Source organism: Sciurus carolinensis, chromosome 3, assembly GCF_902686445.1.
Source record: "Sciurus carolinensis chromosome 3, mSciCar1.2, whole genome shotgun sequence".
In the NCBI taxonomy this organism is placed as follows: domain Eukaryota; kingdom Metazoa; phylum Chordata; class Mammalia; order Rodentia; family Sciuridae; genus Sciurus; species Sciurus carolinensis.
Genome location: NC_062215.1, coordinates 51,255,873 through 51,283,376, shown reverse-complemented (window position 1 = coordinate 51,283,376; position 27,504 = coordinate 51,255,873). Strand labels below are relative to the sequence as shown.

At 44.2% G+C, this 27,504-nt stretch overlaps 1 protein-coding gene across 3 annotated transcripts in view; it reads right to left on the bottom strand.

Annotated features, from left to right (window-relative positions):
- Myh10 (myosin heavy chain 10) overlaps positions 1-27,504 on the bottom strand; it is a 141,136-nt gene that overhangs the window by 3,999 nt on the left and 109,633 nt on the right. For all 3 annotated transcript variants that reach the window (XM_047546634.1, XM_047546635.1, XM_047546636.1), the window contains 15 exons: positions 26,923-27,046; positions 25,025-25,196; positions 23,640-23,852; positions 20,478-20,622; positions 18,964-19,170; positions 16,500-16,604; positions 15,157-15,309; positions 14,502-14,750; positions 13,690-13,902; positions 11,692-11,904; positions 9,139-9,300; positions 5,558-5,686; positions 2,691-2,779; positions 1,770-1,893; positions 1,486-1,694 (listed from right to left, as the gene is read on the bottom strand). In XM_047546634.1, coding sequence (XP_047402590.1) covers positions 1,486-1,694; positions 1,770-1,893; positions 2,691-2,779; positions 5,558-5,686; positions 9,139-9,300; positions 11,692-11,904; positions 13,690-13,902; positions 14,502-14,750; positions 15,157-15,309; positions 16,500-16,604; positions 18,964-19,170; positions 20,478-20,622; positions 23,640-23,852; positions 25,025-25,196; positions 26,923-27,046 — 2,507 coding nt within the window. The remainder of the gene's footprint in view (positions 1-1,485; positions 1,695-1,769; positions 1,894-2,690; positions 2,780-5,557; positions 5,687-9,138; positions 9,301-11,691; positions 11,905-13,689; positions 13,903-14,501; positions 14,751-15,156; positions 15,310-16,499; positions 16,605-18,963; positions 19,171-20,477; positions 20,623-23,639; positions 23,853-25,024; positions 25,197-26,922; positions 27,047-27,504) is intronic.

The window sequence follows — 27,504 nt, the reverse complement described above, 5'->3', positions numbered from 1 at the left end:
TTTTGAATGGGGAAAAACATTTTTTAAAAGTTCTTTTTCTTTTTTGGGGGAGGCGGTACCGGGGATTGAACTCAGGGGCACTCAACCACTGAGCCACACCCCCAGCCCTATTTTGTATTTTATTTAGAGACAGGGTCAGAGTTGCTTAGTGCCGCGCTTTTGCTGAGGCTGGCTTTGAACTCACTATTCTCCTGCCTCAGCCTCCTGAGCCACTGGGATTACAGGTGTGTGCCACGGTGCTCTGCTAAAAGTTCTTTTTCTTTGGATGACGACAAATGTTGGAATGCCCCACTGGACTGCTCTTTCCACACTAACACCATTAATATGGCCTTGTAGCTTTTTTCTTTTGATAAAAATAGGAATTTAATGTAGCCCTCAGTGCTGACTGGTAGAAAAAGCACATTATTCTGCACATGCAGGTAATTAATCACTATTCAGTGACCTTTTGAAGAGTAAATGTTATATACAGGCTACCTAACAGTTATATTGAAGGACATAACCTTAGCTGGTTAGTCTAGTCATCTAACCTTTTTGCCTGAAAGATAAAAATTCCAATTAAGTGATTATCTCAATTTCGAATTTACTACCTCCCAACCTGTGATGCTAGGAGCCTTAGCAGCAAACAAAACCCATCAAAACCCTACACATTCATCTGGCTAGAAGTCAAACAAATCACCATGTTTCCTACTTGGAACTTTTGTCCCTTTTGAAGGAGCGGTAACTTATTTTGAGGACTCCATAGAAAATAGAAAAGTCTCTTTGTTTCTTCAATGCTATGAAAAAAATGGATTGCAGTGGGGTCAGATGAAAGGTCAAGTTATGTTAATCACAACTAAAAACAAAACCTTAATTGTTTTCTTTTGGCCTAGTGGAGTCTCAGGGGAGAGTGGGAAGTACTGGGAAGCAGGGTTGGGAGGGTGCAGGCTCTGAGAGGGAGCCTTACATGTCTGGGCTCAACTTCCCTAACGAGTAGGTGAACTGGATGGTTGTCTCCAGCTCTGGCAGTCTGACTTTAATAGCTGCATAAATGTCTGCCAAGGCTGTATTGTGCAGTTCCTAACAATCTTTACCATTCAGCAAAGTGGAAACTATTAAGCAACCTCTTCCTATGAGAAAGAAAAACTTTATCTTCTCTGCCAGCAAACTGTAGCATTTCATGGGATGCCACCAACCTGGGAAACTGACTTAGGGTACAGATATAAACTTATGGTACCTAGGAAATCACAGGACACAGTGAATCCAGGAGGAGCTGACAAGCAGGCCCAGCCCTGTGACACCTCACAAAGGGGGTCCTCCCAGTACTTCTTTCATGGCTCATGGCACCTTCCATCTCCCACTCTGGTCACAAGTACTCCTGTGATCTCTTTCCCTGCACTCGGAGCACCTGGCAGGGGGCATGTCTACGTAGAGTCCAACATAGACGGAGCCTGAAGCCTGCTCTGTGGCAGATACAGTGAATTTTGGTTGAAGGTAGCAAGAACTTACTTGGCTTCCTGCTCAAGCTGCTCTTCCAGCTGCCCAATCTTGGCTTCCAGGGCTGAGATGGTGGCCTTGAATTTGGACTTGACAGCACCCTCCAGCTCCTGTAGCTTGGCCTTCAACTCCTTGTTCTGTCGCTCCAGTTGCTGGCGTGCATTGTCACTCTTCTGGGCGGCACTGCGTTCAGCTGCCAACTCTGTGTTCAGTGTGTCCACCTAGAAGAGAAGAATTCAGGTATTCGTGCAAAGAGGCAGCGCAGCCCCTCCCAGGGACGGGCTCCGTGCGGCCACCTGTAGAGTGGTCTTGCGGAAGCGGTCATTGAGCAGCTCCATATTGCTCTGCTCCTCTTCAAGTTCTTCCTCCAGCTGTGCGATCCGTGCTTCCAGACGCCGCTTCTCATCCAGAAGTGCAGACCTGGCGCGGGGAAGAGAGGCGACACTCAACACCAGGTCAGCATAGCATGGGAGACTTGGAGGGCTCTCCACCATCCTGCTGTGTGGTGACCTGAATATCACCCCTGGTGGCATTTTTCCCCTTGTATCCCCTGCCCCGCATCCACCTACAAGCCCCACTGATTAAACTTCCAAACACTCCACTGCCCACCCCTGCCTTCCTGGTCCTCCCTGTGGTCTCCCGCCTCAACTCCATGGCAGCCCTCCAGCTCCCTCTGCCTCCTCTGCCTCTCTCCACCAGTCTCCATCGACTGTTGCCAGAGTCAGCTTGGAAAATGCCAGCAGGATCCCGGCATTTCCTCACTTAAACGCTATCTTAACAGTTTCTCAATGCACTGAGAATAAAAATCCAGCGCCTCATTATGGCATGTTAGGAAAGACAGTAATTAAATGGAGAAATCCACTTAATTCAGAAAAAAATTATTTTTAATGAGAAATGAACTCAGAGAAAGGTCATGTCTAAGGAACTCCTGCCAAACCTAACAAATCTGAAAGTGAGGACTTGCCATACCAGGAACACCTGTTCTGTACAAGGCCATTAGGACTGGCACACGTGTTGGGGGCTGATGGCCAGTGGCTGAGGCTGTCCACGCTCAGCACCTTGTGCTCATCCTTCTAGACCTTGAATGGATGAGCAGGCCCGTTAGTGACTCCTACGTGCCCAGTGACAGTCCCTTTGCAGCAGTTTGCATGCCTGAAGGCAGAGGACCACTGCTCTCTAGACCCCCACCCCCACTCCCCTGCTGCCAAGAGACTCACTTGCCAGAAGCGCTGTTGGCAATCTCATCGGCCAGTTCATCTCTCTCCTGTTCGGCATGTCGTCGGGCCCGCTCAGACGAGGCAAGTTCCTGAATAAGTTTAGACTGATTTAGGAGCTGGCCATTCCATTTCCTCATTTGTGAAATCTGACAGTGCCTGGAGCTGTGGCAGCCTGGCTCCAGTCACATGCATCTCTAACTGCAGTTTGGATGTTAGAAATGAAGCTGGCAAGCTGGCTGAAGAAAACACATGGCCAGCCAGGTGATGTATGGTTTCAACAACCGGAAACAAAACGCCCACAAAAGTAGTCCTAGTCCACGTAGGGAAATTGCTGTCACTTCCAACATAAGAGGTAGATATTCCTGTCATCCTTGGAGGCTGGTGTTTATTTTTTGAGACATAGCCTCAACTTGAACTTGTGATTCTCCTGCCTCAGTCTCCCAAGTAGCTGGGAATGCAGGTGAGCACCACTGTGCTCGGCAAGCCTGCTGTTTTTTGATATTACCTGAGCACAAACTTTACCCTAAACTCTAAAGGAAAATGAACTGTACCAAGTTGTGGTCTTGAAGTATCTTTCACATATACCATATGGGGATCAAGTACACCAGACAAGTGGATGTCAGGGTAGCAGTGCCACAAGGATCACAGGTCCTTGTGGGCAGGTGAGTGAAGTGTGGCTGTAGGGGCTCAGGTGTTTGGAGAACTGGGCCTCTGTGGTGGGTCTCAGAGGACTGTGCATCCATGCAAAGATGATTTGCTATGAAAGGAGTCAGGGCATGATTCTTACCCCAACTGGGTGAAGACTGAGATCACGAATTTGGGAATTTCACCATGAGGAAAACTTGGGAAACTAGGGCCCACAGAGATGAAGAGACTGGCCCCAGTCTCTTAAGGTTGCTCAAGAGCAGAAAGCCAGGGTTCTGATTTTTTCCAGAGCTGCTGCTTTAAAAGATGTTATATTTGACAAGAGCATATCCTGCAGATGTCTGAGGGGCAGGGCTGTATAGTAGTTCATTTGCACGCTCTGGCATGTAAATGAGGCTGCTTGTGTACAGGAGATAGGTCCTCCCAGTGGGCCAAATTCTAGAGCACATAGTCCTAGCCTATGGGTAGGGTGAGTCAGGAGGGAAAAGGGCCAGCTATCTAGGATGTAGGCAGCTGGTGGAATGCTCTGAACCTAACTTCAGGGCTGGAGAGCACAGCTCTGTCATCTGGTCTCTTATTGTTCAGTCTTCTTGGGCCCTAAATACTCAACTGGGTTCCTGACCACCAGCTGGGTATGCTTTAAGCAGGTTGATGAATCCATAGGAAAATGGAAAAGACCCACGGGCCCATAAACCAGAGGTGTTCGACAGAAGGAAAAGTATCAGAAAGAGAGAAAGGGAAGGGCAGGGTCAGCTTTCTGGCTCAATCTCTCCTTCCTATTGCAGTGTGGTCCCTGCCTGAAGGTCTGGAATGAATACTGCTGGCTTTCAGAAATAACTAAGTGCTTGGTGCAAGAAGTACTGCCTGGACATTTGGGTCATGGCCCAGGAGCTGTCTGGGAGGCAGGCAGGCTCCATGGGTCCCAGCACCTGCAGGGAAATGAGCATTTGGGATATCACTGGTTAACTCCATGATGGATACAGAGAACCTAAAATATTCTACTCATTGATAAATACACTTTTAAAGAATATTTGTAAAACTCTTGTTTATATTCTGATTATATATAATATAATTAAGAAGTCAACTAAAAAATGTCATACATTGGAAATTTAAATCACATTTTTAAATTATTCATGGAATAAAGAAGCCATCATTGGGTACATGACGAATCCCAGCTACTCAGGATGCTGAGGCAGGAGGATCACAAGTTTAAGGCCAGCCTGGCCAAGGCAGGAGTCTGTCTCCAAAAACCAACAAACACAAAAATCCCCCAAAAGCAAAAAACAAAGGAAGACAAGAGCAAGAAAAAAATGGAACAGAAAATAAAGAAGGATCTCAGGTAATCTCGTGGGCTGCTCAGTGCACTACTCTGGTTTTCAGTTCCTTCATTCCTGACACCTAGAGAACTCCTTGTCTTTCTTGCCAACTCAAGTCTACTTTTGTTAATATTTTATCCAGCACTGTCACATGTTTGTATTGGGCCTTATTCTTCATATAAGTTGACACTATATTTCAAGTTATTATCATTCTAGGTTTTAATAGATTTTGATCATCCTTCATTTATTCAGAAACGTACATATTCAAGTGTGCCTTACAAGGACAGAATTCCACACTGTGTGAAATACTTCATTGGTCCCTCCCTCATGAGATCTTAGAAAAGAGAGGAACGAAAGAATGAGTATTGGGCTGGGGGTGTGACTGGAAGAGGGTCTGCATAGCATGCAGTAGGCCCTGGGTCCAATCCCTATCACCAAGGGGTTGGGGAAAGGATGAAAGCACAATTGTTGATTACAAGACCTCTCAATGCAGTTTACTTCTCCCCTTTTAAGTATCACACGAATGAAGCTTCTGTGTAAGGTAAGATAATCCTGGACTGCCAGAGTGAGAACTAAATGATCCCTGTGCTCACCAACACCAAATAAACAAGCGAGTGCCACTCCCTTTTCTCACCCAGGGGAACAGGCCTAGCGGGTGGCTTGAAAAGCTCCTAATCTGCTCTTTTTGCTTTAGCCAGGTAGGGTAGCCTGGTAGGGGAATATGATGAGCAGTGTCAAAGTGCGATTGCTTTCTCTTTCCCAAACTGAAGTAACAAGATGGTCATTAAGAATGGATACTGAAGTTATACTAAGCTACAAAGATACTAAATATATTTATCTGATCTTAAGAGATATTTCAAGGGCAAATATTTGTTGAACAACTGAATAAATAAAAGACAGACAAACCTCTTGCAGTTGAAGGATTTCTGCTTCCAGGCTCTTCAGTTTTTTTTCACTCTCTTTGGACTGTGCAAAAATCTCATCTCGAGATGCACGGGCTTCTTCTAATTCACGTTGATAATCCTTCATCTGAGCCTAAAGTTAAATAAGAAGGTTTTGGGGGTAGTTTTCACTGTTAGTTTTTAAACATACTATTTTTCCAGGTTATAAAAAATAATACACATTCACTGTAAATATAAAAGTATACAGAAGTGACAAAGATACCATAAGAAGAATAGAGACTAAAATCTTTTATGGGTACTGATGTAAAAATATTCAATAAAATAGTGGCAAACTGAATCTGGCAACCAGCAAAAAGGAGTACACACCATGTCCAGGTATGATTTATCTGAAGAATGTACGGTTGTCTTGAAAATAAAAAATGAATATATAATCATCTCAAGAAATACAGAAGACACATTTGACAAAATCTAATGTCTTTTCCTTATAAAAATATTGAGTGTGCTGCAAAGAGAAGGAAACTTTCTCGACTCTGATAATAAGCATCAGTGAGAAACTGATAGCTAATATTATATTTAAGGATCAAAGACTGAATACTTTCCCCCTAAAATATCACAAGGATGTCTGATCTTGCAACTTCTATTTAATGGAGATACTAGCCAGGATAATTAGGCAAGACAAAGAAATGAAAGACATCTAGATGAGAAAGGAAAAAGTATACCAGCACAGTTTGCAGACATGATTTTGTAAGAAATCTTGAGGAATCTACTAAAAAAACATTAGAATGAATGAGTTCATCAAGGTTGCAGGATGTAAGATCAATATAAAAAAAAAAAAATCAACTGCAATTGTATACACCATGAACATTCAAAATTAAGAAAGTGATTATATTCATAATAGCATCAAGTACTAGGCACAAATGGAACAAAAGGTTTGAAAGATAATATACATAAAAAATTATAAGACACAAAGATGGATAAATCACTCTTCCCAAATTTAAAACCTCCTACAAAGCTATAGCAATCAAGACTGGGCTACTAGTGTAAGGACACACAAATCAATGGAATAGAATTCAGAGTCCAGAAATAAACACATCTATGGCCAATTAATTTTTTTAAAATATTATTTTTAGTTGTCAATGGACCTTTATTTTATTTATTTATAAGCAGCACTGAGAATCGAACCCAGTGTGTTGTACGTGCTAGGCAAGTGCTCTATCACTGAGCTACAACTCCAGTCCCCAACTAGAAGTAAATCTTTCTGACCTTGGATTAGCCATACGGTACGGTAACAAAAGAACATGAAACAAAAGAAAAAAGTAGACTTCATCAAAATTAAAATTTTTATACTGTAAACAGTATAAAAATTTGAAAAAGAAACAGATTGAGTCAAGTGACTATGACAGCTCTTCTAGCAAAGGCAAAAGGAGCTGGACTCAAAAGGAGAAGAAAGCTGCCCGGGCACGTTCCACAGGGAAACCCAAGGCTGCCCAGAAGAAGTTAAAACTTGTGTACATAAGTGCTGAGTATGGATGTCCTCAGTGACCTTCAGCAGTGTCCATCCCTCTGGTGTGTTGGATATGCCTGTGGATCCCAATGAACCCACCCTATTGCCTTTGTCACCAGGTCTCCTATGGAGAGATTTGGCTGTGACAATCCTGATTGTTCCATCAAGTGGTTCCACTTTGCCTGTGTGGGACTGACAACCAAGCCTTAAGGGAAATAGTTTTGCCGACGCTGCTCCCAAGAACGGAAGAAGAAATAGATAAGGGCCTTGGAGTCCAACAGTTTCTTCCACATCCCCTGACCTGGGCTAGTGGGCAAAGGAATGCCTGTGTTGGGGCTGGGGGTTCAGGGAGGAGTGGATGGTGCAGTATCATCATCCCTTCTTCTCTCCTCTCCCCATTCCTGGTGCTAAGGCTGCATTCAAACGCTGGTAGGGAGGGGTGCTGCACCCACTAATGGTATGTGTTCTCATTCTGCCCTCCCCCTCACTGGGAAGTGAGCTTGCCCACTGTCCTTCGCCTCCATGCTGAGGTTGGTGCTATATTTGGGAGGGAGGGTCCTCTTAATTTTCCTTGCTTTGTATTTGAGGACTGGGTAAGTAGCATAGGGCACTCCTCTGGCCCCCTTAATTCTCCTTCACCTACCCTGTGGGGAGCTAGGTGTGATAAACTTTCTTCTCCATTCTCTTCCTATTTTTTCATGATGGGGATCCTCTGGATCATTTGGGTTGTGGCCCTCATTGAAGGGGCACCCCTTCCTCTGTGCCAAGGGGATTCATCCTGGCTTTGAATGGGAGAGGGGCAAGATGGAATGCAGATACCTCACATGTAAAAGGAGCCTGGGTAGGTAAGTAAATGCTCTATGTGTTGGCCTGCTGTGTTTAGAGACACCACTTCAGTACATGTGCCAAGCGTTCTTTTTGCACCCTCTGGGTTGGATAAGAGGTGGGAGGATGACGTGCCAGAAGTAGGACAAGGCAAGAAATCTAAAGTAGTACCTGTGCACCAGCATCTGCAGCTTCTCAACCTGGGGAAGGCAACACTGGCTGGAGAGTGTGCTTCAGAACTTTGTAAATTGTGCATCTTTCCTCCATAAACATCTTTTACTTAATTTCCAATAAATGATGTATTTGTGTTATATATGTGTACTACTATACTAAATCTTAGCTTGATTTCTTAAACATTAAACAGACAAGACAGATATTTTCTTCCCATAAAAAAAAAAAAAGTGTAAGGAAGCAAATAAGCTACTCATAAGCCTATTATCCAGGATGACTTTTCATTCTAAACTTTTTCTAATATCTGTTTAAATATAAAAAGTTCTACCTGTGTGTACAGGAGAAGCTAAACAGCCCTACACTGCATTTCCTTTATTCAGTTAAGTCCTGCTGCTGTGTCACACACCCTAGTCCCTCAGCTGCCTAGCAGCCCGTTTATGTTTAGGCTGTTTCTATTTTTGCTATCATAGCACTGCAGTTGAGATATTTTTATGTAAAAATCTTTTTGAATTTTGTTAGATTAATTTCTAACAATTTACTATTGTTAGAATTAACAATTTAGTGTAACAAATCACACTAAATTTAGTGTGATGGAATGGGCCCATCACACACCTGCCCATACTGTCAATTGGAACAGATCATTTTGTCAATGTGGTAGTGAAATAGGTACATCATCTGGGTAGCAAAAGTGATGATCAAAATGACCAAAAGATTATTAATGCTCACAGTACTAATGAAGAAAGTCACACAACCTTCCTCTTGGTGACTTGGGGTCACAGAAGTCATGACCCTGCAAGTGTGTTCCTTCTGTTGACTCCATCCCTAGCTCTGCCTTCAAAGCAAATCCTATGGACATTGCAGGTCCAAGTGTGCCTCTTTAGGCTCTGCTGCCTCAACCCTCAGCCAAGGGGTCAGCTGCACTGGCCTCGAGTGGTGGTGGCCAGACCCAGCTCAGAGAGGAGGTGGCAGGTTGGGCATTGCAGTCTTTCTTCCCCTCTTCAGTTTGTCCTTTTGTAAAAGCTACATGGGTCACAAAGTTCCTGATCTTAGTAGGACCATCTGTCCAAAGGCTTCCAAAACCTTACCTGAAGTTTGCGAAGTTGCTTGATCACTTCATCCCGAGCTTTGTTCGCAGCCTCAATTTGAGCTTCAAGGTCCTTCAGGTCTATCTCCATTTTCTTCTTTGAAGCAACAGCAAGTGCTCGCTGTTTCCTCTCATCCTCCAGCTCTGCCTCAAGCTCCCGCACCTGATGAACAACATCTGGTTATAGCTGGTTGAAGCCAACAGCCTGTTGCCACTTAAGGACTCTGGTTACTGGGTGAGTGGAACCTCCTGCTACTCTGTAGAGGTGGTCTGTTACCCTGCCGTTCTTATTGTTAGCAGAATACCTCAGTAGCTGAATTTAGTTCAAAGGATCTCCAAGCAACAACACCCTGTACACACTGTTCCCACTGATCGCTAGGAGGGACACATGAGGAAGCAGAGGCATGACTGAAGATGCAAAGATATGAGACAGTGAGATAATGATTTAACAAACAGGCTGGGACAGACACACAGAAGGCAGGGATTACCTGTTAAGGACCTAGGGGGAAGAGTGGGAATGATCATGTCCTGGGGCCACAGGGGTTACGCTCACCCAGTGCAGGGACTTGTGTTAGGCAGTACTGGGAATTAGGTCTGTAGAGGTGATTGCGGCCAGATTATGGGGGCTTTAAATCCAGGCAGAAACTACATTTGATACATCAGGAAAGAGGCAGGTATCAAAGTTATCTAACAGAGGAGGGTCAAAGTGAAGGCCAGTTTAGAGTAGAGCGAGAATAAATAAAGGAGGCAAATGTGAGCTGGAGACTGAGGCAGATACAACTTGGGACCCAGTGACAAACCCCAGCTGTCACTCACTCTGGGAATTTCTTCTTTCTGCAAGCTTCTAAAATATGCAATGGAGATGGGACAATACTCATGCCATTGTGTGAGGGAGACTGACAAAAAGGGCACTTTATTTTTTAAATGGAATCCTAATGCCTCAGTCACCAATGATGAACTAAAAATGAGGACCAGACTCAAAGACACTGAATTCTAAGTTCTTTGCTCTTGAGTTCCTGGGGCCTTGCCTCTGCTTTCCCCGCGCCACCCAGGGGACTAACAAAGGCTGCAGTGTCCTAAGTGGTGGGCTCGCAGTTTGGAACAAGCACTCTTCATGAATGGAAAGGCGGCTGGAGCGGGGGCTGCCCCCTTCTGGGAAGGAAGTGTTCTGGGTAAGACCAAGAAACCTGGGATGGGAGGTGGCTCAAAGGGGCCTCTCCAAGGGGGAGAACAAGGCCTCTCCTGCTCTTGCTTTTGCAGGAGTTGGTGTTGGGGGTGTTGTGGGGGCGGTTAACAGGGCAACTGCTTTCACGTAATGCAGAAGCATTTACCTGCTAGCTTTATGCTGCACAGACCTGGTCTATACCTCCAGTCTGGGATAAGGGGCTCCTTAGGTACAGCCATTTCCTTGAGATTTGTAAGTATGGTGGATTTCAAATATGTCTACAAATTCTTGACACTCCCCCTTCAAGAGTTAGAGCCTAATCTCTTGCATGTGAACTGGACTTGGTGACTTGCTTCTAATGAACAGAACAGGAAGTGACAGAGTGCGATTTAGGAGACTGGATCATAAAAGGCACGTAGCTTCTTCCTTGCTGGCTGGTCTCCTTGGACCTCTTGCTCTTGGGAAGGCTCCCTCTAGGACACTCAAGCAACCTAGGGAGAGGTCCCTGCCTACACTCAGGAGTGAGGTGGCTTGACCCACTCCTACCTAGCTCATCCCAATAGAGGATGTGCCTCTGCCCAGATCCTGATGGCACCAGAGCTACCACACTGAGCTGCTTTGAATTCCTAGCCCATAGAAACTGGGACATTATAAGCACTGTTTTAATAAGCCAGTAAGCATCTCAAATCCAAGGCTTTTATTATGAACTATCAAAATATCCAGTTAGGTATGTTTTAAAGAAAATTAGAAGTTTAATGCATATTCAGAAAAGTATTCCAATCATAAGAACTTATCAATAAAAAAAACCCTTTATTTTATTTGTTTATTTTATGGGGTACTGAAGATTGAACCCAGGGCCTCACATGTGCTAGGCAAGTACACTGAGCCATACCCCCAGCCCAGCTTAGCAATTTTTTTTTTTTTTTTTTTTTTGTGGTGCTGGGGATCGAACCCAGGGCCTTGTAGGCAAGCACTCTACCGACTGAGCTATCTCCCCAGCCCCAGCAATTTTTTAAAATAAAAAATTTAAATATTTTCTTGTTAAGCATGATCTAAGGAGGATGTGTGATGTGAACTGTAGAAATCTGCAGTGTCCTCTAGTCCTGCATGTAGTCCTTCTTTCTTGTACACAGAACTTAATGACACATTCTCTTGAGGTTCCACTGAGGGCTTTTCAGTTGGTAAGTAACCTGACTTATTGTTAGCAGTAATGATGTTGTCTGAGAAATAGGAAATCTAAATCTGTTACAATGAAATTCTCAAATGACTGAAAAAACTAATTTTTTTCTAGCTAATGTGTCCTAATACAAATAAACAAGAGCTTGAGCCAGAACTGGTGTGGAGAACATGCAGGACCTTGTTCTGGAGGCCTTGCTTCCTTCAACCTACCTGTTTAATCAGCAGGCGCTTCTTTTCCTCATTCTGCTCATCTCTGGTTTGCAAGTCCCTCTCAAACTGGGCCTTCATGGCCTGCATGTTGACCTCCAGGCGGAGCTTGGCATCTTCTGTGGCCTGGAGTTCATCCTCTAGCTCCTCCAGCTGGGTCCTCATTTCTTCCACCTGCTGCTCTAGGGCCCTCTTAGATTTCTCAAGTTCATGAACCTAAACCACAGGAAGCATCAGGGAAGAGGTTGACTCTTGGCAGAAACACAGGTTAAAGACAGCAGTCCTTGGCCCCTTGGTCACCCTGGCCAGCATCCGACACATGCACACACATCCATCCTTCCCTGTCCCTCCAGGGCTGCTATTCCTCATTTTAGAGATGAAATTTAAAAGTGCAGCATCAACTACTTTATTCACAAGTGTCCTATAATCATCATCCTCTGAGGACCTTTGAGCTGAGTTTCCATAAAGCCCAAGACCAGAGAAAGTACAGCCATGTCAGAGGAACCCATGTGATGGTTGGCTGGTCGGCTGCCTGCTGTGTGTGTATTATTCACTTTATTTTTTGGTACTGGGGATTGAACCCAGGGGTTCTTTACCACTGAGCTATATCCCCAATTCTTTTTATTTTGGGACAGAGTTTCACTAAGTTGCTGAGGTTCTTAATAAATTGCTAAGGTTGGCCTGGACTTTATGATCCTACTGCCTTATCCTTCTGAGTCACTGGGATTACAGGTTTGTGCCACCATGCCTGGCTGAGAGTACACCTCTTCCTGCCATAGAAATTGAATGCTTCCATCTCCTGTCCTATTTGATCCTCATGACCTTTTGAGTTAGGCCAGGTGGTGTCATGTGTCCCCTGTGGGGTCCATGACCATGTCACTTCTCATAGGGAGAGCAGAGGAAGACTTAGGACAGGAGAATGCACTTTTTTAAGCAGTGTCTGGCACTTGGAAGACACCGAGGACATGTTTGTGGGATGAACATGTAGGTGTTGATTATTCTTGGGAAAACCAGTGTGGAACCAACTCTAGAGTTCTTGCTCCACATCTAACTGTGTAATCATGGTCATTTCATGGGTAGCTTCTTCTTGTCTAGGGGGCTGGTTCCCTTGGCACCGGGATGTAGGAGACCCAGCAGGAAAGTAGGACAGTCTTTCTTCATTTACAGCGAGGCCAGACAGCTGGCATTCCGTGAAAATGAGAACTTCCCTTCATACAGCTTCACATAGGGCTTCATGCTTTTCAAAGCAGATACAGTAACTTCACGGGGACACCTGAGAACACCTGGCCTAGCTAGGGCCCGTGTAATGTCCATATGACAGAAGAGGACACTTAGAGGTCAGCATGGAATCTAGTGGAAGAGCCAGGCTGAAACCTCGGCTTTGAAGGCCAGGCCCAGGTTTCTTTTGCTACCCTCAGTATGTCATGTAATAAGGGAGGGAAGGATGTGGGGTAAATAAGCATCAAGGCTCCTGTGGAAGATGTATGCACTGGAAAGAAGTGCAACAGAAATTTCTAAACTCTGAATAAACCCCCAAAGCCATGGAAGCAAACACTGAGCTTCCCTGGGGAGCCAGGTGTGAGGGAGCTGACGCTTCAAAAACTGTGCAGAGAGTTCCCACTACCCTCAACTGCAGGGACCATGAGATACCTTGGTTTGTTTAGTAACTACTGGTGACTGTAGAACACTGAAATTCTGTTGTTGAAAGGTTCCCCCTACCTGGAAGGGGTCAGGGCAAGGAGGGTCAGTGAAAGTGACAAGAATAGAGTCTGACCACCTGCTATGCTTGCTTTAAGAGTGCCAGGTCTGGCTTGGCATGGATGACAGAGAAAAAACACGAAGGAACACCTGACACCTGGCCCCAGAGACTTCAGCACCCTGTTCACACACAAGCTGAAGCTCTCCTAGGACTTTGCTGTGGGCCTGCACTTCTAGGTCCTCCAGGCCTGCAGAAGCCTACACCCTGGGGCTACTCTTCCATGCAGCTGGCAGGTGACTTACGTTCTTCCCCACGTCATCTTTGGAGCTCATCAGGTCTTCCATGTCTGCTCGGAGCTGCTTGTTCTGCCTCTCAAACTCCTCCTTGGCTTCTAGGGCTTCCTCCAGGGCCCGGGACAGGGACAGGGCTTTGGTTTCTTTCTCCCTGGCCTCTGCTTCAGCCCGGTCCCGCTCTTCTGCATAGCGAGCAGAGATGTTCTTCTCTTCTGCTAACAGCTGTGTGGAAAGGTGTAAGGGAACAGTAAAGACAAAAACAGCATTTGCTATGAATCTGGCTTGCCGCTAAGAATGTTACCACAGGTCAAATATCCCTAATTTAAACACCTAAAACTTTCCTAGTGCTGACACGATGCCACAAGTGGAAAATTCCACACCTACCCTCATGTGATGGGTTGCAGTCAAAATGCAGGTGCACTAAGCACATCATATGCAATTATTCAGGTCATCGGCACAAAATGTATGTGAAACATACATGAATTTCATTACATGTAGGTCCTGTCTCTAAGATATCTCATCAAGCAGATGCAAATATTCTGGAACTGGGAAAGTCCTCAATCTGAAACATCTTTCATCCTAAGCCTTTCAGATAAGGAATACTCAACCTGTACTATATTCTGGCTACTCTCCTATTTCCTTTTACCTTTTGCTTTTCTATTTTCCAATTTTTATACAAATATGTATTATTTTTCATGGCCTTTGAATAGGCAAACATTGTTTTAAACCAAAACAATAAAAGTGAGAGTTTTATGGGGTGGGGGTAGGGGGAGGCAAGGTGAGGTGTGGGGCTTGGGCTGGGGACGGTGCAGGCCTCCCACCTGATCGAACTTCTTCTGCTTCTTCTCCAAGTTGGAGACGATCTGGCGCTGGTGGTCCAGGTCCACCGTCAGGTCGTCGAGCTCCTGCTGCAGGCGGTTCTTGGTCTTCTCCAGCTTGTCATAAGCCAGAGCCTTCTCCTCCAGGCGCTGGCTCAATGCCTCCACGTCCTTAAGAAGCTTCTTTTTGGCTTCTTCCAAACTCTCAATTGTTCCCAAGTCATCATCTACTTTCTTCTTGGTGTCAGCCAACTAGGCATTGGGTAAGAAAAAACGAAAAGGTCAATGTAAAGAACTCAACAGTTTTGCATTTGAGGAGTACAAGTATTTTGGTTTTTAATATTATGAATCAACTCTACATAATTTTAAATCAAAGGAATCTTAGACTATAGCTTAATTCCTTAGCTAACAATCTGTACAATGATGACTAGATTAGACCTGCGTAGTGTCATCATCCCATGTCTTTAAAGGCCTCCAGCATTATGACGAGCATAGGATATTAGCACTTGGCTGGGTCTCAGAAAAAACATGTAACAGGCTTAATTTAGTACAACCTAGTTAATTGCCCCAGTTGGAGTTGAAACAGTCTGCACAACAGGAATACTAGCTGCTAAGGGTGCACATCTAGGCCACACTGCTCTCTAAAGAGGACACACACCTGGGACTGCAGGGCCAACACCTGCTTTTCCAGGTTCTTCCTGGCCTCCTCTTCCTCCTCCTGCTGTTCTTGAAGACTGTTTTTCTCCTCTTCCAGTTGCCGGATCCGACTGCTCAGGTTCAGTTTTTGGCGTGTCTCCTCCTGAAGAAGCTCCTGTTTGTTGGTTTAAAAAGTTAATACTTAAGTTATATTAATTGCCTGAGTTTAATCCTTAGCACCACAAAAATATAAATATAAAAAAATTTAAGAATCACTAAAACAAAAATTTCATGTCATAAACAAAAGTTTCAGTGGATGAGAAATACCCAGTGATGTTAATAAATGCAAATGAATTAAAAATACACATGATAGTTTTGTAAAAGCTCTTAACCCAAATATTGCTTCAAGTTGGTACTTGAAGCTGAGGTACAGGTCAGGGCCCTGCCTCTTCCTCCTGTAAGCCCACATGCCCTGAGTGTCAGTCCCCTCTAGAATCTCTACTTCTCCACTCCCCTGCCCTTGTTTCAGTTCAGAAGCCTGGCATTGCTCACTAGGATAACCTCCCCTTGATTATTTTGTCCTTTCTATCTTCTGCTAAGTTAACTTCTCCAAAGTTTAGTGCAAACATGTCTTTCCTGTTACTTTCAGACTTGAAAGTTTTTGAAGGCATCACAGTGCTTTCTGTGATTGACTCTTATTAACCAGGATGTGTTTTGTCACAGCACATACCCTGATTACACTGAACTTCTCCCACTTAGCCTAATTATTCTGCTTCCTATTTGTCTGAGATCTTTACTCTGTATCCCTAGTACCTAGCAAATGAACACTTACAAACACTTGTAAATTTAATAAAGATGTAAAACTTCAAGAAAAGAAAGAGTCACATTATTTTCAATTAACTTGCAAATGACACAGAAACATCTCAAACAGAAGACTGAATACAACTCTTACCAGTATAATAAGCAAGGACCAACCTTTCCTTTTACAAAAGGGACTGCTTTTCTTAGGTCAGCATAATGAAATTTCAACCATAATAAAATTTTATTTAAAATGGTGCAATAAGACCACTGTTGGGGTATACCACTGGCAGAGCAGTGCCCATGAATGTTGGCTAGTGCTGCCTCCCAGGTCACCCACATGGCTACAGGACACAGGAGCTGAGGCTTCTGTGAGATACTGAACCTCAGTGGAAATTTCCTAAGTAGCAAGGCTGGTTACAGAGCAAGATGGTCTCAGCACCAGTATAACACAAAATTAGTAAAAGGTGATGTTCAAAAGGCAATTCTGGAACTGCTGTATTTCATCAGCTTATATATTATAGAAATGTCAGTTATTACTAAAAACCCTCACCCCCGCTGGAATACCTGTGTATCCTGTAGTTGAGACTCGAGACTAGCTGCATCCTTAGCAAATTTAATACCCTTCTTCTCTGCTTCTTCCAGAAGGGTTGAGACATTATCCAACTCATTCTGCAAGGAGGAGTAAAAGATTGGATTCAATTCAATTTGACAAGTAAAGTAAATAAAAAGGATCTAGAATCACAGCTCTTCAACAGATCAAAGTAGAGCAGTGTTTGTGGGGTGTGAACTTGAAACTGCCAAACTCAATTAAGGAAGACTTTCACCACCTCTGAGTCTGTTGCCTCTAAAGAGTGCTCAAATAAGTAGGTGCTGATACCTGCCCTCCCAGACATTTTATTACAGGGTCACCCTGCTGACAGGACAGGGAGAAGGACAACGATGGGGTGGGGTGGGGGGTTCTTCCTAATGCAGTGGACTACCTGGCTTTACTTTCATCACAAAGAGACAAAAATGACATCAAGTCCTTTAAAAGAATGACTGCTGTCCTGTGTTAGGAGCCCAGCAGATTTTACTCGGTCCTTTCCATACCAAGATGCATTAGGCATCTGCTTTGGGAAAAGCAAAATACACATTCTTATTGAATTTGAAAACTTTAAGGGACTCAAATTTTAATTCTAGTAGTTAGTCACAAGTTCTTTTAGCTTTTAAAAATCTGGTATTATAAATTCAACATGAATATTTATTTAGCCATTTTAATGGTCAGATTTGAGGAGTAATGTTAATATTTTTTTTTTTTTTCTGCCTCAATGATAACTCTGAAATATTTTAGAAAACCTAAAACATTTTAGAAACTTGCCATGGTATAAGATGCCTTTTAACTTGTGAGGACAGTGGATATAGAAAGAAGTAGAGGGGCTCAGAAAGGAAAGTAGGGTACCCTGCATTCTTGTTTGTCCTCTGTCAGGTTAGTACAGGGAAAGTGTGTGGAGGACACATCTGTACGTGAAGCACAAGCCAATGGTGTTTCTACTCTTACTCTTTTTTTCTTTTTTTGAGCAATAGCCTTCAGAGAGCTCACACTTCACCAGCCCTGGGAACAGTGTGGTGGGGAAGGGCTCTGGAGCCAAGTGAGACCGACTGTCTGCCTTCCACCCAAGCTCTGCAAACTGCTAGCAGTCACCTGAGGGAGGCAGGTCCTTAGCTTTGTGGAGCCTCAGCTTTCGCACCTATCAGAGGGGGCTGTTTGGTGTGAGGATTAGAGGGGAGAGGCACATACAGGAGAGCCTAACATATGCCTAGTGTGGCTCAGGGGCCCAGTTGGTCACTTCTGTGGCCTCTTTGATGTTCTCAAAGTTCATAATACAGTTTTTAAGATCTTCCATTTTAGGAATATCTTTCCAGATTTGTGAAAGTGCGCGCACACACACACACACACAAATTTTAGTGCAATGCATGTTAACACAGCAGGCCCAAGAATGCTCTCCTTAGAAAGGCCTGCTTGAGTTGTCCCCTAGCTGGAATCTGGGAACTTGGACTTTGGGAGGGCTCCCACCATTCCCTCTGTGGTAGGTGTGGCCCACTGTGTCTAAGCTGTTTGTGCAAATGGCATTGGTTGTGCTGAACACCTGCTTTCCTTCTAGGAGTCTCTAGTCTTGGGATGTGTTGGGCAAAGTGCTTCTGTGACCAGCCACAGTAACAACCTGACACAGCATCTCTAACAGGGTCACGATGCTGCTGGAGGAACTAAGTGCATCTGTGTGACTGCACTGGAAAGGATTCGTGCCAGTGCCTACCTGGTTTTCAGGACCTTGACCCAGGGGTTCTTTGCCTTTACTGAACTTGTGTGTGTCCTTCCACCATAATATACCACTGCCACGAGGAGGGCCAGATGCCAAGTCATACATGTCCTCCTAGAGAATCACTGAACTGGGCTGGTCTTAGGCCTCTTACACAACAAGGCTAAATCTGTGTCTAGCCTTAATTATTTCCCTTGGATAGATGACACTTTTTTTTTTTAATTTTTTTTTTTTTATTTTTACAGACTGCATTTTGATTCATGATAAATGACATTATTTGGACACAATGGTATTCACAGTTTTAAGGCTAGTGACATATAACTGTTAACTGTCCTCTAGAAAAAAGGTCGTACTAATTTATACTTCACCTGTGTAAAAAACCCAGTTTCTTCCGATCTTCACCATTACTAGTCTGACTCCTACCCATTGCTCTTACTCTTTTATCTACAAGACTAAAGGAGAAGGTGAAAATGTGCTTAAAACCATTCAAAGAACTATAGGCACAATGCACAGTAGCACTGGTGAGGTTAAGGCCAATCATGCTATCTTATTTTTAAAGATTATTTACTTTCATCAAAGTAACATACACGAGGGATACCTAAGAGTCGATGAACTTATTTGTGATGGTGATTTTCAGGTTTATAATAGCACGTTAGCTGTGGGTCCCTTGAGGTCCCATGGGTAAAAAGGCTACACTATGGACCACCCAGAGTCACAGTGTTCCAGCTTACCTGGAGTTTACTTGCTTTCTCAGCCAGCTCCACCCTGAGCCTGTCACCTTCTGAGACCTTGGCATGGAGTTCCTGGACTTGGGCATCGAGCTTCTTCCTTTTGTGCTCAGACTCGGCCTTGACCTGCTGTAGCACCTTAACCTCACAGGCCAGCTCCTTGTTGTCTGTCTCCAGTCCCTGCTTGTTCTTCTCCAGATTTGCTTTGAACTTGGGGAGGGGAAGGAAAAATTCCTGGTCATTTTATAACATTCCATTAAAAAGCACTGTTTTTTTTGTTTTGTCTGCAGAATAGTGCCTGACACATAGCCTGCAGGCAACATGTCTTAAATGAATGAATGAAAACACCTGTTGTTCTCTGAGTGGCCAAGTTTTTATGTGAGGAACAGTCTGTCTACACTGCTTGGGATGATAGATACAGATGTCCAGGGCGCACTGCACTATGTAATCATCTCTCTCCATGCAAGGTGGGGGAACCAAACAGCCCATATCCAGGAACCAAGAGTATTGCTACTTTAAAGAAAAAAATTTAAACTAACATCAGTAAGCACTTTGGTGCAGGGGTGTTTGCAACAGGGTGAGTCTCTGAGGACTGCAGTAGGGAGGAGCTGGGGTATAGTGGGGTGGTCATTCAGGGCTCCGGGGCCTGACTGCTTGGCTTCTGTCTGCCTTTCCACCTCCTAAGTGTGTGACCTTGGCTTAGTTTCCTCATGCTGCTGCACCTCAGTTTCCCTGTCTTTTAAGAACAAGAGAGACTACTCTACAGTGCTATAATCTAGACTAAAGAAGGCAACACATGCAGGGTACTTAGCACAGTGATGTCATGACACGCACTAATGTAAATGTTCAGCGTTACAAGGAGGTGAGTAGTCAGGCACAGAGAAGAAAGGCAGAAACCACACAAAGTGCAGAGGCATGAAGGCAAGGATGGTGGTGGGAAACAAGGATGAAGAAGGTAGTCTGCAAAGGATGGTTTGAGCTGGAGGAGGGTAGAGAAGTGTGAGCAGAATGGAAACCCTTGAGAAACAGCAGGGGATGACAAAGTGAATGGCAGCGATATGATTGGTGGCTGAGATGAGAGCAGAGGCAGAAGGGACAACAAGGGAGAGATGCATATAAGGACCACTTGAAAGGGAACATCACCGGGTCTGTGACCTACTGGCAGCAGATGAGTGACAGGAGAATGACTGGGAACCCATTCAAGGCATCTGAGCTAAGCCACTGGGAGAACGATGAAGTTAGTGCCACAGTGGGAGGAGGATGGTTGTGGTTTGAGGTGGAAGCTGGACCCAGCCAGTTCCTTTACAAAGACAAATCAAGGGCATAAGCTTCTCTCTCTTGGTAAGTAGTGTACTTTTGAGAAAGCACCTGCACCTAGGAGCCACTGGTTCCCCTCAGCCCACTTCAGTGCTATGCAAGGCTGGACAGTACAGGACTGAATGGATGGCTGAGTAGGAGGTGGGATCAGCTGATGGTGGATTTTCTCTGGGACATGGGCAGGTGGCAAGGTCCCCTACCCTTTTAGCCTGTTCCAGTTGCTCAGAGAGTTCCTCCAGTGCTGTCGCATGTCTTTGTCTCATGTCCTGTATTTGAGCTTCATGGTTCTTAGTTTCTTCCTCAAGAGCCTTCTTCAGCTCTGCCACTTCCTGTTCCCGTTTTGTGCTAAAGAAATATTTGTAAAGAGCAATCAGAATCAGCTAACCAATTACATTAGAACACATTTTTAAGAGTCATTTTCGTTTTAAATCTTATAGCAATTCCTCTGATGAATACTGGACATGCTATTTTCCAGGAAGCTGGCACATCCATTATTGTGATATCAGAAATCCTTCTAGAAGCACTGTAACTTCCATCCCATGTCTGACTTACAACTGAGACACAGTGTGATATCCCTAAGAGTCTTCACATTGTGCTGGGCAGTCTAGTTTCACTAAAGTCACAAAATGGTTAACACAACAAGCTCAACTACCAGCTCCAGAGTCAGTAGACTTGATAAAACTAGAAAGAGGTTAAATCCTGAAGAGCCTTGTACAAGCCAAATCAATCAGGCCTACACCATGTCAAAAGCAAGCCTCTTTCTCACAGTCTATGTGAAACAGCCAGTAAGCTAACATACACCCCAAACTCTATCAGGAAATGGCTTATGGCTGGGGAGGAGGCATCATCTTTTGAAAGGAGAGGAAGATTACAAAGCAGGTTGAAGGGTCACATTCCTGGTTAAGAAAGGATCTCTGGTGTATGATAGGAGGACACGGCAGGTAATAAGAGCATAGAATATGAATGTTCTGAAGTTCTATTTAACTTGCAGTTAACAAGTGTGAAGATCACTTTAGTAATAAATACCTCATCTAGTTGGGCACAGTGGTGCATGCCTGTAATCCCAGCAGCTTGGGAGGCTGAGGCAGGAGGATTTCAAGTCCAAAGTCAGCCTCAGCAATTTAGTAAGGCCCTAAGCAACTTAGCAAAACCCTGTCTCTAAATAAAATATAAAAAGGGCTGGATGTGACTCACTGGTTAAGCATCCTTGTCAATCCCTGGTACAAAAAAAAAAAAAGAAATACTTCATCTATAGCATACAAAGGGTAACACAAATAACAGTTATTTTTCTAAGTAAAAGTGAATTAATTCACCCCCCATCACTAACATTTTTTAATTCATCAAGTTGAGTACCTTGACTAAGCACACAACTTGATAAAGGTAGAAACTGGGGTCTGGGGATGCAGCTCAGTGGTAGAATGCTTGCCTAGCATGCATGAGAGCCCTGGATTCCACCCCCCAACACTGGAAACAAAACAAAGCAAAAAAACTCCCCAAACTCAAAACCACCCCTGCTAAGACTTATATTAGCACAGTTTCACTTGCTGTAAGCTCATAATAATCCTGAAGCACATCACTGGCAAACTTGCTTTATACTTTAAACCACATAACCAGTTAGAAGGGTGACTCACACACTGATTCCTGCATGGACACATTTTCCCTCCCTTTACCAAGGGAGCAGTGAGCTCCAGAGGCTGAGATCACTGCTGAGAGAAAGGGTCACAAGCAGCTGCCAGCTCTGTGGTCATATGTAGCCCAGACAGAAGGAATCACTAAAGAGCCTTTGTGGCCCAAACTAGCTCAGCCACAGTTTCCACTGGCTCGGCAAGAGGTCAAAGACACATGGTCTGGCCTGCCCTCTGCAAGTCTTCCCTCGAGATTTCTTCAGTTCACCCTGGTGGTCTGTGTTTTCCTTCATCAGACTTCCATGATATCCTCCCTGCTTTCAGTTCATTATCTTTCAGGTGAACAGTTTAGCTCCTGATCCCTGCTTGAATCCAAGAGTCAAAGGAATCCTTCACCTTATTTCTCTCCCACAATTCTCTTTAGTCTTTCATCATAAGTCCTAAAGAGATTTAAAATGCCAGTGAGTCCACAGAAGAGGATTTGATTCGCTGAGCACCATTACTTTTATGTTAATCATGAGACACACAATTCACAGAAGAACCGGAGGATAGGCAGGGGTGGCCCGCATGTTCTGATAGTTCTTTCCAAGAGGGTAGTACACACTTGAGCCACAAGGGTCTAATTCTTAAAACCGAATTAATGAGTGATCCAGGTGAGCATAGGCATGGTTTTGATGAATATGCATGCACACATATCCCTTGCAATTTTCTAATTTTTATTTCTGCAAGAATTGAATAGGAAAAATGCTCAGAGCCTTTTTTCTACTATGGTCAAAAGCCCAGCTGAGTGTGGACATTTCCACCAAGTCTAGTTCAGTGGTTAACAGGTTTTTAAAAAGCAGATCTCTGAAAAAGAAGATGAGGACTTAAAAATTGCTAACAGCAGCAACTCTGATGAAGCAGGTTGAAAGCCTCTAAACTGGCTCGGAGGGTGCTGACTGACTCTCTGGGAAACATGGGCTTAAAACAACACCCAACCAGCCTCCCCACTGCAGCTGGAGTTGTACATGTTCATGGCCCAAATCCCAGACACCGTTCCTAGACTTGCCGTCTCTGTTTCTTCATCCTAGTACTCCTGATGCCCTGGCCTGACCTCAGTCTCACAGCTCCACTCAGCTGACCTGCTCCATGATGTCACCCTCTTCACGCCCAGATTTCCAACTGCTGGCTGGACCCAGATGATCACATCTGGCCTTTTGGGATAAGAGCTGGCTTTTGCCACGGCACCTCTGCCCTGTGCACACCTCACCTGCAGACCTATTCTCACCCTTCTTTTTATCTTTGCACCTGCACTCCTTCCTTCTCACATTTGTCTATTATTGTTCATGATAAATGCTTCTGCCAGCAGGCGCCTGACCATGGCTGTATCTGCTCTCTGTGTTTATCCCACCTCTCCCTCTACATCTCTTCCTCTCTCTACATATAGCCACCCCTCTGTCCTTGCCTGGATGTCAACCACTGACCTTGGATTTCTACCCACATCTCACTCTGGGCCCCTCCTGCTGGGCTACCTGCTGCCCTGGACAGTACTCCTACCCATCAGCTGGTTTGTTTCTAACCACTGCTATTTGATGACCATTCCACCTGCCACTATTCCATGGAGGGAGAAAGGTTCTCAGGATGATATCCTAAAGCCAAACCCACCACGTTCCACAGTGCACCAGCACATCCCTGTGTCTACAGGAGTGGGGAGGAGCTGATAGACGAGGAGGTGAAGTGAGGTGCCCCTCCACTCACCGCAGTTCCTGCTGAGCTGCTGTGGTATCCAGAGTGTCCTCCAGCTCTGTTTTCAGAGCTTCCAGTTCCTCACTCAAATCCCTTTTCTGCTTTTCCGCCTTGTTCCGTGAAGCCTTCTCAGACTCGAAGTCTTCTTGAAGTTCAGCGATTTGGGCCTGTAGTTCTCGCACAACCTTAAGAGCATTGTTCTTATGTAGTGTTTCATCATCACCTCTGTTAAAACACACAGGCAGAAAGATACTCAGAATGGCGCTCGGACGGGGTGCGTGTCCACCCTCTCTGTAGGGGATACTGGTCCCACCTCCCTCTTCCCCAGGGCCTGTACTGAAGCAGCCACTGGGGCTCATAGCAAGTCCTTGGGTAAATGGCCTGTGGAAGGCCCCAAAGCTAGTCATGGGAATCAGCATTAGAATCCAGCTCAGCCCTGGCTAACGGGCTATAATTCTCCAACAAAAGGGGAGACAATCTCACTTTAACAATTAGAATGTTTTAAAATGTCTCTGCTGTGAAATGTGATTATGGAACATAGATGGAGGGAAGAGTCACCAGCCTCGAGTAAACCCATAGATTCAAGGACAATGCATGAATTCACAGAAGAGAAAGGTATACCACCTTTATGCCGGCTGCCCGCCATCTGTCTCTTCTATAGTGTATATTTTTACTCATATGTATGGTTTAAATGTTGGTAGGTTTTTCTGATAGAGAAGAGCTTCGGTGTTTGAGGTGAGGGAGGGGCAAGTTGACAGTGGCTGATGAAGGATTTAATTCATTTTATTACAAATAAGAAAAACTCAGCTCTAAGTGAAAAAGCAGTTGATCTGACCAGAGTGCCAGTTGACAAGGGCCAGAGAAAACTTTTTGTTATAAGATGTTCTTGATTATATCATAAATTAAACTTTAAGTTCTCTGTGTAGTCAAATAGTTATTCCTAAAAAAGAAATAAAATACTAGATAGAAATATGTTGACTCTATGGTTTACATTAAAAAACCAAATGGTTTAGAACTAAGTATTGGATTGTACAGAACTAGGAGGAAATATCATTTCTCAAAAGTGATTTCCTCTGAAGTTCCAAAACATACTACAGCTAATCTGTAGTGTACAGAAAATAAAACATTTAATGTAAGATAATTTGTTCTGGTGTGAATTTCCCAGGATTTTGTGATATGACTAATCATTTTTAAGTATTAATGTTGAGAATGGGTTACAAGATCTTGCTGTCCTGGCACAAATTATGCACTCCTGGGTTTTTCATGAACATTCACTATAACCAATAGCAACTAACCACACCTCACTCTCCTGGGATTTCCCTATGCTCCCAGACTTGTGGGAACACAAGCCCACAGCGGATGGCGCCATGCCAGAGTGGTGGTGGCAGAAAGCAGACCTGGCCAGTGCGCCCTGCAGCTCCTCCTCCTTCTTGGCCAGCTGGATCTTGAGCTCATCGACCTGAGCCTGGAGCTCCGCGATCTGGTCCTGCAAGTCAGTCGTTTCACCATCAAGTTTCCTTTTGGCCTTTTCCAGTTCCTGACGGGTCTTCTCTTCCTTTTTTAAGCGTTCTTAAAGGCAAGATAGAAGAAGCCCTTCAACACACTATGTGACCCACACCCACAAAGAGACTCAAAATTTGACCTGAACAAAGTTGAGAATAAGCCATCTTACTCTTGGGCAACACTGCATAACTGCTCACTCATTTGAAACCCATCAAAATCAAACTGAGGTGGGAAAAATTAGCCAGAAATATATTTTTAAAAATATATTTTTAGTTGTAGATGGACACAATACCTTTATTTTTATGCAGTGCTAAGGATTGAACCCAGTGCTTCACATGTGTTAGGCAAGGGCTCTAACACTGAGCGACAGCCCCAGCCCCTTGAAGTAGAATTTTAAGAAGGAAGTGATGGAGTCTAAGGATATCTTCACTTGGGAGTAAACCTACGCTGTAAGAGCTAACACGATCTGGAATCTTCTCACTTCAAATCCATCACTGCACCCAGATCTGGAAAGGAGCTGAGCAGGTGCTAGAGCTGTGTTGGCAACTGCCTGACCTCCAGTCCTGTTATGGTGGGGATCCCTGGTTTGAATGGAGAAGGCTGCTGTCTCCAAGCACTGGGGGAGAGGAATAGGCAGAGAGGTCTATGTACCTTCCCTCCCCTCCCCTCAAAAGCTCTTCAGGGACTCCTTAATTTAGGATAGTGGCCTGTTCGGTTCACATGTGTTCCTCATGACAAGGCAGCCTGTGTGCCTCATGCTCTCCAGCAGGATGTGCTCATCTCCTGAGTGGATGACACAAGTATCACAGGCTAAGTGATAAGTGGGAGAAAGGTGGGCATAGCTGCTTTATGGGCACCTCCTTAGCAGGGGAACAATGTATGGCTAAAAACGGTTTATGAAAATAATTTCATGCTGACATTTTTTTGTCAATACTAAATAAACAAAAATCCAACATGAAATCCAAATTTAAAAAACAAACAAACAAACACAGCTTCTCCCTCTCGCCCCCATCATAAAAAACATTGAGAAAGCAAGTGGGTGTACCCCTGCAGGACCCTGAATAGAGCTATATGACATCAGCCAGTTCTTCTTTTTTATTGTGAACAAATGGGATACATGTTGTTTCTCTGTTTGTACATGGAGTAAAGGCGTACCATTTGTGTAATCATAAATTTACATAGGGTAATGTTGTTTGATTCATTCTGTTATTTTTTTCCCTTCCCCCCACCCCTCAGCCAGTTCTTCAGTCCTCTGCTTGGTGACACCATCACTAGCTGCTGGTCCCAAAAGGGTTTTACACGCTCTTTACAACTTCAAGCCTGTTATTTCGTTTGTAGCAATCCTAATCCTGTTGTTACTTGTGCCATTACAGTGACACACCATTACCCTCAGTGGTTCTTCCTCTGTCCTGCCAGTTTCTGTGTGAATGGTCAGTCCCTTCACGAAGCAAACACTAGGCACATCAGTGCAGTTTTTAGATCAAACACACAAAAAGTCCAATATCAGATTCAAAATTAACTTAGATTCCAACCTTTCCAACAAAGGGCAATATCTATTACCACAGTTCCAAACTTAACAAAGTAAAACCATTTCAGTGCTATTTCATCATTAATACTAAGTGGCTAGGCAAAATGAAGTAACTGATAAAAGATCCACTTCAATAACGAACCCAGGCTGAAGGCCCTGACTTAGATGTCACTGTACGCACTTTCTGACTATATGTTCTGATTAAAGTAAAATCTCAGCTCTGGCACAGCCTCATCCTGATGTTCTCTAGCCCCACACACTGACCTTCTAAATCCGAGATCATTACTTCTTGCTTGTTCCTGATTTTGGCTAAGTTTTTTGCCTTCTCTTCCTCTTCAGCCAGCTGAGAGGAACACTCAGCAATGCGGTCTTCCATGAGTTTCTTTTCCTGAGTGGAAAAAATTGTTTCAGAAAAAGCATTCAAAATAGCAGCTTGGGTTTGGTATTATTCAGAAAAGTCCACTTTCTTGGACTAGGGAGAGTGATACAATGGCCTTCCCAACTGACTGTACCCTGCCCTCAGCAGCCAGGCTCCCTCATCTGCTGCCCACCCCAGCCTGAGTCCCACTCAAGTTCTGGATGAATCGGGCTGGCACAGACGGGAGCAATTCGGCAGTTGAGTGCTCAACATGTACAAAATGCCCTGAGTTAATAGTTTAAAAGATTACAGAGGTATTTGGTGGACTTAAAAAGCTAAGGAGTGCCTATGTCTTTAGAACTCTAGGCAGGTCGAGACAGAGAAAATTACATAAATGGACCTAAAAATCTTGTTTTTTTTTTTTTTAAATATTTTTGTAGTTGTCAATGGACCTTTATTTTATTTATTTATATGGGGGTGCTGAGAAT